This window comes from Garra rufa, chromosome 22, assembly GCF_049309525.1.
Source record: "Garra rufa chromosome 22, GarRuf1.0, whole genome shotgun sequence".
Taxonomy (NCBI): domain Eukaryota; kingdom Metazoa; phylum Chordata; class Actinopteri; order Cypriniformes; family Cyprinidae; genus Garra; species Garra rufa.
The window spans coordinates 11,800,443-11,813,923 of record NC_133382.1 but is presented as its reverse complement, the minus strand read 5'-3'; the positions used below and the strand labels follow the sequence as shown (position 1 = coordinate 11,813,923).

The window sequence follows — 13,481 nt, the reverse complement described above, 5'->3', positions numbered from 1 at the left end:
TTGATTCCAGGGTAATTTCTACTTACACAATTTTATTCATATGGATCATCTTATGTTGAATTTAATCAATAAATTCAATTAGAATAATAGAACACTATAGGATGTTACCAATAAAATAAAACCAACAGCAACAAAATGAATTTTTGCATTGCATTTTTGGCACAGAAGCTGCAGCTAAAGCAGCATTTAGATGTATTTACACTGCAATTACAACTGCAATTGAATAAGTATATTAGTATAAGTATATTTTAACAGTTTATAAATATAAAAAATAATGATACTTTATAAAACTACAACCCCCAAGTCACTGTCTTAATGAGTGAATGATTGAGTCATTCAGTTGATTGGTTCAAACGGCTGATTCATTCAAGAACAAAGCAAGTGACTGTCTTTATGAATGAATCACTGAATTATTGATTTGTTCAAAGATGCTGATTTATTCAGCAACAAAACACTGATTCAAAACACCAATGGCTCTGCTTAGCTTGAAACTGTTTTTGTTGTTGAAACAGACAATACTGACATCATTGTGTCCTCACAATATCTTCTTGTTGAACTGCTGTATAAAATCAATATCACTTATACAATCATGCTGATATAGCGGATAAACAGTGTACTTGCTTGGGTAAAATTTCATAACTACATCATAGAGAAGTATAAGAGTGAATGTCATTTTACTAGCTTAAATCATGCTGTGAAAATGTGGACTGTTTTTGTTTGTTTTTTGCAAAACTCAATAATATCAGCTTCCACACTGTTCAAACAACAATTGCGATATTATCGTAGATGATACATATCGCACACCCTATTCTGTCCACTGTCTGTTTATGATTTATGAAGGCACAGGCCACAAGAATAATAGACCTAACCTAAACCTAATCCCTCCACAACCATTTACCATAGACTTCCCAGCATAGCAAAATTACCATGAACAACAATGAGTACTTCTGAGAACTCTTTCACTACATACACAAGGACTTTTTCAAAGTAAGCAGAGCCAACAGTAGACACACACCGTCTCCTTGTTTCTATGAACACTTGTGTAACTCTGCAAACATGTGGCTCATTTGGCACCAAAAATACTTCCTGCTCTCAACCAATCGTGTGTCAGCGTCTGTTACCAGATGTCATTCAAGTTCATACGAAAGCATTCAGGTTCAAGTCTTTCCACCAGCTCGCGCACACAAACAATCACACAACGAGTTTCATATAATCAAGTCCTCCTCCACACAATAGAATTCTGATTCTCAGACAAGCTAAAGCAAAACTCAGTTATCTGAAGCAGACATGAGTGCTTGTGTGTGTGCGTGAGTGCTTTCATCTGGTTCAGACAGAGATGTTTTACTTTAATATCATGTATTTTAATGCACATTCTTCCATGAAAAGTCTTAACGCAAGTCTGCAAAGTTGGACAGCCTGCATTTCTTTTTGGCCTTAAACGCTATTTGAGCACGTACACTGGACACAATATTCTATTTCTCATAAAGTATTCAGTAATGCAGAGTTTGATTCAATTTGGTAAATGGGATTGTTTGGACAGTTCAAAATACATCTTACTTCTTATAGTAAAACGCTATATTTCATCAATGTTTTTGAACCATTTGTATAAATTTAGTATTTTCTAGCTTTATTATTTTATAAAACGATAAATGGTTTTCCAAGTTTGGGATCACTATGATTTTAAAGAAACTGATGTTTTATTCAGCTAGGGTGCTGATCAAAAATAATAGTAAAGATATATAATTCTTTAAAAGATTTAGATTTCAAATAAATGTTCTTCAAACTGTATTGTGGTGTTCATATTCATTAAGAAGTACATCCATTTTCAACAAACAATGAAGGTTTCCTGACTGCCAGATTAGCATATCAGAATGATTTCTGAAGGATCACGTAACACTGTCTTTTCATTGCCATGATTGATGTAGTAAACCATCTGTTCAGACTTACTGTAGAAAAGCCACTATGGGATGTTTTGTTGAAAGTCAAGGGACGTACTCACACACACATAATGAACTGGTAATGTGATCGTCCACATAGGCATGTCATCTTCAGTACTGTTCAACACCACACAATAAAACAATCTGAAAGTAAAAAGTGGAACAGGCCTAGATTAAATATTCATGTGAGATGAAGCCTGAAGCCACCATCACCTGAGATATGACCTAAGACAAGAATCTCTAAAGACGCCTGCTGGAAGAAGTAGTAGTAATCCTATCAAAACATTTATGTAGTATTTTCTCATTTCTTCCCAAAGACTGATAGAATGTGGTCAGGTTGCATAGCGGTATGCTTACTAACCATCTGGTGGACGGTTTTTAAAAAAGAAACAAGCATGTCATATACAGAAAATTTGATCTAGTACCAAAACATCAGGATCAGTAGGAAACCACCCTAGAAACCTTAGAACTACACAAGAACACCCAAGAACCGAATTCTTGCAAAACCAGCTGTCATCTTGCGACCTTCCATGACAAATATCAATTTAAAATGAATCTTCTGCTTTTTCTACATTTAACTGGTATTGATGTAAGAATGCCAGTGACCACAGAGACCTGAAGTCCTTCTAAAAACATAATATTTGTCTCAATTCCTGCATGTCGACTAAAAATAATAAAGGCCTTTTCACATCAAGAGCAATAACGTTCTGACTGTAAAAAGAGACAAATTTAACAATAACAACCAAGAGGAACAATATTGTTAGGATCAATTTCGGAGCATTTTTTCCAGCTGATGAATGATCAGATCCATCTGAGTTAACAGAACATAGCTGCAGTGCAAGCTTTCAATATAAAGGACGTTATATAGCTGTTTTTGCGATTTCGTTTGACATCATACAATGAGATTCAGACAGAAATGTTTTTTTAGAAAAAAAAAAAAAATTGTAACAAGTGAAGAACCACCCAATCTTCAGTGTCAGTGGGGTAAAAGCTAATGTTTTAGCTTGAATTCATACAAAATGCATGTTATTTTTTTATTTAGTACAGACCTGAATAAGACAAATAATAGTTGAATTCATAAGAATGACCCTCTTCAAAAGTTTACACACACTTGATTCTTAATACTTTGTTTGCTACCTCGATGGCACAGCTGTTTTGTGTTTGTTTTTTTATGAGTTCCTTGTTTGTCCTGTACAGTTAAACTGCCCACTGTTCTTCAGAAAAATCCTTCAGGTCCCACAATTTATTTGGTTTTCATCATTTTTTAACCCTTTCCAACAATGACTGTATGATATTGAGATCCACTTTTTCACACTGAGGGACTCATATTCAACTATTACAGAAGGTTCAAATGCTCACTGACTGATGCTTCAGAAGGAAAAACGATGCATTAAGAATCAGGGGTGTAAACTTTCGAACGGAATGAGAGGTACATTTTTCTTATTTTGCCTAAATATCATATTTTTTTCATTTAGTACTGCCCTTCAGAAGCTACAGAATATACTTACATGTTCCCTAGAACACAAAATAAGTTAAATTTACCCTGATCTTCAAATTCAAAAAGTTTTCACTTCCAGCTCTTAATGCATTGTTTTTTCCTTCTGAAGCATCAGTGAGTATTTGAACCTTCTGTAATAGTTGCGTATGAGTCCCTCAGTTGTCCTCAGTGTGAAAAGATGGATCTCAAAACCATACAATCATTGTTGGAAAGGGTTCAAATACACAAAAACGCTAAAAAAGAACTCATGAACAACTAATCACTAAACAAAACAAAAAAAGCTGTGGATCATTGCGGTAAAAACACAGTATTAAAAACCAAGAGTATGCAACTTTTGAAGAGGGTAATTTTTATAAATTCAACTATTATTTTCTATTGTGGGCTATATGTAAACATCTTTTATGTGAAATGTCTTATTTAGGTCGGTACTAAATAAAAAATAACACGCATTTTGTCTGATCCCTCCCGAGATCCCTCCCTCTTTGGTCAAATAATTAACATTTAGCAGATTCTGACAGGTGTATGAAAACTTTTGACATTAAATAGTTACCAATTGCCATGAGAGGTTGTTATCCAAACCTGCATGCATTTCTTACTTTGCAGAACACAAAAGAAGATATTCTGAAGAATGCCGGGAACCAAACAACATTCGTGACTATTGTATGAAAAAAATATTTTGTTCCACAAAGAATGAAAGGTTTGAAATGAAATGGTGAGTAAAACTTCTAGCCTCCAAACCCTATCAAAACAATGATAGATATTGTTGAAATGCATATAAATTGCTAATCAAGTTTCAACCATCAGTACTGACTGTACAATTTTGTGTACCACCGATGAAGAATAGCTACAAATATAGCTGCACTTACAAGACAAGACTGTGTAACAAAAAATAATAAAGTGTCAATCCGCATCCTGTGCTATTAATTTTGTTGCAACAGTGCTAAAAGCTTCCTTTGTACATCAGGAAGTTTAATAAAAGACAGAGTTAGGAAACTGCCCAACTCATCCATTTTCTCTGACCTAAAATGACAAGAATGCACATCAATACACATCATAATTTCATCACCTTCCAAACTCTTCAGTAGGAGCTTCCCAAAAGCACTTGAAGGCAATGATAGTTTCAGCGGTTTCAACTGTGCATGATTCCTCAAGTGCAAACATTCCACATGACTAATTGTTTAGATCATATACAGAACGAGATACTGTTAATATACAGCCGGTCTCACACACACCCTTCAATAAGAACTCAGAAAGTGAAACACAGCACATGGCACAACAATGCACTGACATGTGAAATGTATGCAAAGGCATGCAATACATGAATAGAATTTAAGAATAGATGTTAGTAGAAACTGTGCATGTGTAAAGAGGAGTGTGTACAAAGGTCTGTGGGTGCAGCATGTAGGGGAGTGTGTATGTGTGTGTGTGACTGTCATGTGAATAAGAGGCAGTGCATTCCTTCACGCTGAGGCGTGTAATCTCTCTGGAAACCCCACCTCAGCGCTGAGAGAAGTCGACTATTAAAGATCAAGTGTGTTTGATCCTGATCGACCCCCGTAAAGACCCTGAGCTGTCAGTCTAATGACTGAGACTATACAGACGCATCAACACACTCATTTCTCACTCTCATTTATGAGTGGTTTATCATGCAGGAATATAATACAAACAAATTGCTGTTTAATTTGTGTTAAGATCCTAAAAACAAATTTTGATCAATGTGCACAACTACATGCTGCAATTATGACACATGCATAATAATTTCATAATCTTATGTCAAGGACTAATACGTTTCAAGGTGAAAGGTCCAGAGAGTGGCACTAAAACACACGTTCAATACCTGACTGTAGCAGGTAGGTTGTAGGTTGGTATTTATTTATTACGCTGCTTGAGGTTTGTATAGCGGCTGCTCAGAATTCAAATATCCGGGGAGTGTTGCTAAAAGTTAACGCTCTATCGTGTTGGAAATATCGCCAAACCCAACCCTAAACCTACCCGATAGTGTCAACAAATGCAAAAGTCATATAAAACACATTTGTTGATGCAGCCGTGCTATTTTACCTTCCTAATCCAGATTTGTGCTGTTTTGTCGATTTATAGTTTCACGGGGTGCGTACAAGAGCTCTTTATCACTAAAGTGCAATGCTGTATCGGGTGAGCTAACGAGCAATCCTACTGAGTTAGAAAACGTAGGTATATGAAGCTGTACATGTGACGACAGTGTTCAAAAGTATCAGGTTCAAATCGCACAGGATGTTAAAACTGTTTTGAAGTCATAACATAATATAAATTTTGAAGTCATGTACATAACACCCTCAAAAATGCCGTAATATGGACGCAGCAAGCGCAGTAATATCACGCAGCGCCTGAAATTAGTTCCCAGCTAGGTAACTTCTAACGAGGAACGCTCCCTGTGCATGCAGTTGGTCACGTTGTGCTGCGATGTGCTGCGTGATATTACTGCGCCTGCTTCGGCCATGTTACGGCAGCAAACTTCCTTTACTATTACACCGGAATGGGAGTGTGGTTCCTAATCTTATCGGCCTAGAAAATCGCAGCTTTACATTTTCCGCCGGTCTTAGTACACGATAAAACTACAGAAGAGTCAAGTTTTAAATAGGACAAATATCGAAAATTGTTGGTCATTTTTGAACGCGATGCTATTGGTCTCATAGGATTCAATTATCTATGCTAAGCTATGCTAAAAGTGATATCGCCAGAACAGGAGAACGGCTGAATGGATTTCAAAACGGTAAAAATCAACTTATTAACTCGGGGGGAGTTGGGGAATGAGCCTATTTCCAAAAAAAGTGGAGTGTTCCTTTAAGACAAGATGACATGTTTCACTAAATCCGACTCCTATTTGAGTCAGAAGCAAGGTTTTGAAGTTAAAAACATCTTGCTGGACTTACAAGCATGCAGCTTGTTAATTGAAGATGTTAATTGATGGACTGGAGTCGTGTGGATTACATATGGATTATTGTGCTGTTTTTATCAGCAGTTTGAACTCTTATTCTGACGGCACCCATTCGCTGCAGAGGATCCTTTGGTGAGCAAGTGATGTAATGCTATATTTCTCTAAATCTGTTCCAATGAAGAAACAAACTCTTCTACATCCTGGATGGTCTTGGATAGAATAAATTTTAAATGAATTTTCTTTTTTGGGTGAACTATTACTTTAATGTCAAAGCTATTTGTCAGCAACTTCTCAAATACTGACCCTGTCTGCCACTGTTCAGAAACACAAGAAGTGTTGCTCCAGCAGTAGGGTTTCAGAAGTATTTTTAGTGATTAAACAGTGATTTCTCCCCTCTGATTTAAATTAAATATTGTAATGTCATTCAATTCAGGCTTTTTTAAATGCCTACAGCAAAAACAGTAGACAATCAGTTTTGTGCTTTATAACACATGCCAAAACATCCATGTTTTAACATCCAAAAAAATGAATGCAATACAAATGATGCAAAACAAACTGTACTCAGATTCTTTATGAATGAGGTATTTTCCACATTTCTGGAAATCTCTATTTTTTTGATGTAGAATGCTGTTGCAAAACAGAAAAGAATAGGGCAGATCACGTATCCTGCAGTTTATCATAACTTAAACACTAATTTTGTGATTGCAGAGAAGTATAGATTATAGTGCACTTTAGCCAAGAGTGAGGGTCTCCTGATGGCTCAAAGTTCCCTTACATAATGCATATCTTATCCATACACTTCCAACAAAACTTGCACTTTTGACCAAACTGTACTGGTACAAGATATCTTTATCGAACGAAGTGATGGATAGCAGTGTTTGACCAAAACATTACAACCAACGTATCATTATGTGAACAAATGGGGGTCAACAGACTGCTGGGATCCTTTTAAAAAGGCACAAAAATCTGTATTCATCTATTTAAATGTTAGACATTTCTTAAATAACAAAAAAATCTAAATAATTCATATTTCAAAATGTCTTTCTAAAGGTGGTTCTTTGGTTCTATGGCTCTTCGGTAGATTTACTAGACGAGTAAGCATCGGTAAACAAATGTAAATCTCTTTGTTGGACAATACAGTGGCAAAATGAAACCAGGACGATGCAAAGCATGTAAAAGTTGTTAACTGAGAAACTAGGTCAACATGCATAATGTAGTAATGTATGTAAATGCGATTAGAGAATTTTGGATTTTTGTACTGAGGATGCCCGAATTGGCTGAGAGTCTGATGTACTTAATCTTTTGGCTAAACATTTATCAGGCTATTGTTTCTGACACTCTTTTAAGAAGATTTCAGCGTTCACATCCCTGTTTCTATGTCAAAGGTCAGGGATTGCGTGACCCCGCGCGCCCCGGGTCACCTTCCACGACGGCTCCAAAGAGCTACAGCAAAAATCCTGCAATTGCTTTCTCTCTTCATCACATTTATCTCTCATGTATGACCCATTAAACACTATTTTCATTGTTAAACACAACCATTTCACAGCTACAAGTTTCCCATTAACCTTGTTCTGAATTTCATTCATATTTTCTGTTCCATTAATGCTCAGCATGTTAACGAGCTGTCATAAAAGCAGGCTCTCAAGAGCCAAGATCTGCATGATTAAATGTTTTCAGAGCCATGTACTTTATGACTAACTAGATACTGTTATCTTTATAAACTGGTTGTTAAAACATGCCAGATTGATAATGGTAAGAAATAAACAAGCATGTTAAAATCCAAAGGGAAGACGTGCATGCTGCTATAAGCAGACAAGTGCATCTCTCTCTTTCTCTCTTTGTATGTGTGTGTGTAAGTGGGTCAACCAGCTGGATTTAAATGTCAGTATATATATGACTGACACAAATTCATTAAATCAGATCAATTAGAATACAGTTTAGCTCAGGAGACTCTACAAGCATAAAGTGTTTTGCTGAATGAAAGTGCACGTACAGTGGTTGGATCCGCTCCAGTGCTGATGTCTGATGGATGAGCTGAAGGGATGGGGCATCTTGTCCGGGATCAGACATCCTCTGCTCTGATTATAGTAATCCATCATGAGGAAAGGGTTCACATCCACACTCTCATACATGATCAGGTCGGACTCAATTCCTCAAGACAACAGCTGATCCACGACTATACACTTCACATAGAGCTTTAACAGAGAGATGGATCCATCCCAGACATCCTAGATATTCCCAGAGGAGATCAGGAAGTATAGAAGCGAGTAAAACTAAATCTGAAGCGCTTGTGCATGGTCAGAGATCAGTCCAGTCAATGTCCGCTGCAATACTTTTTGCAAAAATATATTCACATACAGGATCAACAATGTCCTTGTTTCAAAAGTGCAATTTATAAAGAGTATATGAACACATATACTGTATTTACTCCAAATCCTGAACGGTTAATACAATAATAAAATGCAGAAGGAACGAGGCATCAATAAATCCATCAACTGTCCAGTGTTGAACGCTGAGTTTAGTCCAATATTATTTGCGAAGCTCCGATTTACTGATGTGATTATTTTGTCTCGTTTGTGGCTCCGTGATATCACAAAACTCGTGCAGCGATATTAAACAACATCCTTTTTAAATGTTTAGTGTCCTCCAGGTTGTAAACAGCACACAAATGCGCGTCTAATGAGCTTGTGTGTGCGTGTGTTATTAATCCGCGCGGTTGCCGTGTGCTCACGCGCACGGAGCTGCTGAGAGTGTGAGAGGATCTTGACGAGAGCGAGCAGCTGTCTCTAAGTCCCGCCCATGAACGGTGACGAGCCTAGTGACTGCTTTCAGGCCACGCCTATATCTAAATATCTGCCTTTAATCCCCGACCGCCTTAACGTCTCTGTCTCCAAAGTCACGCTCCCACACTGCGTCTCTATCACATTTATCAAGTCAAACTAAATAATTAAAAATTATGATTTATTATTATTATTATTTATTTATTTTGAATAGCTGGCATAAAATGCTCCTATCTGTGACAAATCTAGACTTTCTAAAAAAACAGCAAGCAAGCAAATAAATTAATAAATTAATTAAATAATAAATATATATATATATATATTCAATGTCGCAGATTGCACTCTTTTGGGAAAATTTTGATTAAGAAACAAGTTCTTTTTTATTAAGTTCTCATTTTATCCTAAAATAAACAAACAAAATCAATCAATCACAGATTGATAATAATAATTCACATTATCAAACTTTATACCAAAATCCATTTGGTTAAATTAAAGTCTGTGAGCAGATCTTTATTAGAAACACTTAAAAAAAAAATAATATATATATATATATATATATATATATATTTTTTTTTTTTTTTTTTTTTCTGAGGGTGCAAAAAATCTTTTAGCCTTTAAAGTTGTCCAAATTAAGTTCTTAGCGATGCATATTACTAATTAAACATATATTGATATATTTAAGTTAGGAAATGTTCTTTACTTAATATCCTAATGATTTTTGGCATAAAAGAAAAATCCATAATTTTGACCCATACATTTTTGGGTATTTTTGGCTATTGCTGCAAATATACTTGTGCTACTCAAGACTGATTTTGTGGTTCAGGGTCACATATTCCTTGTGGTCCTAGAATAGAGTGTTAAATAATTCAACACTTTAATAACAAATTTGACAAAGTCAAGGTTACTGTTGAAATCTGAGACTCAAAACAGAACGGATGTCATGGTTGTTTGCAGAGGATGATCATTAAAACACAGAAAAAGTTGTTTTTTACTTATATTGTGAGCAATATAGCTTTAAACTATTACATCAATGCAAGAAGTACAACTTCTATATGAAGAAATAAACAGTATAGCATCTCTAAAACTCTCTTAATTGTCAAAAGTTCACCATTTTTGAATTACATAATACACATCCTCTAAGTTTCAGTTTCTTAAACTAACTTCAGAGTTCCTCTTTCTCAACTAGTTTGGCCCTTCTCTAGTTCTCTCATGGCTCATTTATCTCTCTCTCCATTGCCGTCTTACTAATTTGCCTAATGTTATGCGGCTGAACTTTTGCTGAACCCATGGAAGCAGTCAGCCTCACCTCTCAATGACCCACTCCATGACACCGATTCGCTTCCATGCCTTTCTCATCTGACATCACACAAAGGCGTTCCACCTTGTTCACCGGCCTTGCACAACGACACTCAGCGAGAAAAGCGCTTCAGCTATTCTTTTGAATGACATGCTGAAAGTTTCCAGAGTAACAGCCTCAAATGAGTCAACAACAACAAAAACAACATCTTGGAGGGGGCTTAGTAAACTTTTCAAAGTGCATATTTCACTCTTTCCACTCAAAAATTGATTCAAGAATGAGAAAAATACCCTAAATTTAGATTGTGCGAGATGAAAATGCACCCTGAAGTCCTGATGAACTTTGCCCAGAAAAGTCATAAAATAGTGACTCAACACTTGAAAGTCATAAAACATCTAACTGTGCAGAATCCTCCAAAAGTTTTTGAACATTAAATGTCTTTGCATTAAGCAAAACATTTCACAAAAAGGTTTTTAGGTCTGAAATGATAAAGTAATAGATATACAGCTTGAAATGAAGCCATTAGGCTACTTTGTGGATCATGGTTTCATTACTGCAGGGGTGTTCAATCCTGCTCCTCAGAAAAATAACCAGAAAAATAAATTTTGTTCTGAAACAAGCTCTCTAGTTTGCAGATGTCATTTTATTTTTATATTTTCATATCAGCTTTGATTAAATACATACATATAAAAAGAAAAAAGATATCTCACATAAAAGACGTTTACATATAGTCCACAGTAGAAAATAATAGTTGAATTTATAAAAATGTTCTTCAGAAAAGTTCTTCATGTCCCACAAATTCTTTGGTTTTTCAGCATTTTTGTGTATTTGAACCCTTTCCAACAGTGACTGTATGATTTTGAGATCCATCTTTTCACACTAAGGACAACTAAGGGACTCATATGCAGCGATTACAGAAGGTTAAAATAATAACTGATGCTTCAGAAGAAAAAACAATGCATTAAGAGCTGGGGGGTGAAAACTTTTGAATTTGAACATCAGGGTAAATGTAACTTATTTTGTCTTCTGGGGAACATGTAAGTATCTTCTGTAGCTTCTGAAGGGCAGCACTAAATGGAAAATTTGAAATTTAGGCAAAATTAGAAAAATATGTACACATCCTCATTCCGTTCAAAAGTTGGCTCATAATGCATCTTTTTTTCTTCTAAAGCATCAGTGAGCGTTTAAACCTTCTGTGACAGTTGCATATGAGTCCCTCAGTTGTCCTCAGTGTGAAAAGATCCTAAAATCATACAGTCATTGTTGAAAAGGGTTCAAATACACAAAAATGCTGAGGAACCAAAAATCTGTAGGACCTGAAGAATTTTTTTGAAGAGCAGCGGGCAGTTTAGCTGTTCAGAACAAACAAGGGATTCATGAACAACACAGTTTAAGAATCAAGTGTATGTAAACTTTTGAAGGTCAGTTTTATAAATTCAACTATTATATTCTTCATTAATTCAAGTTTTAGTTATGAGTCTAGTTTTGTTAGAATAATAACCCTGACACATACGGAGTATGTAATATGATATGAATTATATCAATTAATACACAATATGGGAACATTACTGCAGATAAAAGGACAGATAATTATCACTGGTATCTATTCAATCTGAATTCAATGTAATGGAGCAACACAAATAAACTAGGTTTACAGTAGAATTAAAACAAGGATCAAAACCATGTTTAAATGTAACCCTGGTTATATTTGAACAAGGTTTACATTTTGGTGAAACTGATTCTCTGCCATGGCCCGAGATGATGAGATTGACTCCAGCGGCCCTACATATAGTGCAGGATAAGAGTTTTGGAAAATGGATGAATTGCAGATTTAATCTAGGTTTAAAAATGAATGCTTAATGGTGCAACCCAATCAATGTCTATTACAGTATGTATAGGGAGGCTAAGAGTGAATGAGTGATTTATTGTGTATTTCATACGTTTCATTTAGGGTGAACTTCATCAGAAAGAGGAAATGTGGTGTGAGTTTTTGTGACTCACTGAGAATGATGTTTTGTGAGAAATATCTCAACACTGAGAAATGAATATTTATGCTAAACCAGTTTCTTCATTCAAACCTCATTTACATATGGCAGATTACATAAGAGACATGCACAAAGCCACCCCACCCCCATGCCAGGCCAGCCAAAGTTTAAATGTGTGGTGATAAAGGGGGAATAAAGGGGTAAAGGTGGGTTTATGGGCCAACCTAATGGCAGTAATTGTGGATAGTACCTTTGAGGGTGTTAAACTATTTTTATAACCCCCACTAAAATATATTATTTCCTGGAAGTTAAGAAAGGTGCCCTAAACCAGGACAATAGTGTTTGGCCTTTAACAGGACACATAGGTTGTCGCCAACCACATGCAGCTTTTTCAAATGCATTAGGTTGGTCTTTTCAAGGTTGCGTTACTCCCCGTATTAATTCTCACAAGGTCTCTCCCTGGACAAGAGTAAATGCTAGAAATAAAAGCTTGCATTGATGTTGAACTGTGAGATTCCTGGAAGGCCACATCATTTAATACCAAGTGCTAGAAAACAAACTTCAAAAACCCTAAACTATTTAAGAATTCATATGGGTAACATGAATTGGGGGCTCGTCCGGGATCTTCAATAATGTTTTCATAAATCATCCAATTTTTTTTTTAAATAATCTAATATCTTGTTTAAATGAACTTTAAACTACAGCAAATCTTGAATCTTGACTTCATGCTAATGTAAATGCAACATATAGGGTTCCTCAGCAAAATGGTCTGCGAGTTAAGAATTGTTTAAACGCTGTAATGTAAAATTTCTGAGGCATTTTGTACTGTTTGAACAACAAACTGGACTATTGCAACATCATTTGGGCCTGACTTCCTTCAACGCCCATGCTTCTAAACGCCACACAGTTTGTGTTGTTCTAATACCAATAAATCCCTCCTCAAACCAAACACAGCTTTTCATCTTTTAGTGCATTGCCAAAAGGGGGAAAGACTGAGGAAACTCTAGCTGTGAACTATGTCCGTAGGGACGAGCTCTGAGCTAGTCTGCTCTTGGATCACTGAGCTTGTG

General features: G+C 35.9%; 1 protein-coding gene across 3 annotated transcripts in view; it reads right to left on the bottom strand.

Moving 5' to 3' along the window:
• Positions 1-13,481, bottom strand: part of raraa (retinoic acid receptor, alpha a) — a 202,946-nt gene that overhangs the window by 40,236 nt on the left and 149,229 nt on the right. Inside the window, exon 1 of one of the 3 annotated variants that reach the window (XM_073828115.1) lies at positions 8,343-9,085. The exons of the other annotated variants lie outside the window; for them this stretch is intronic. Coding sequence (XP_073684216.1) covers positions 8,343-8,481 — 139 coding nt within the window. The 5' untranslated portion in view covers positions 8,482-9,085. Of the gene's footprint in view, positions 1-8,342; positions 9,086-13,481 lie in introns of those variants that run through there. 3 annotated transcript variants of the gene reach the window in all.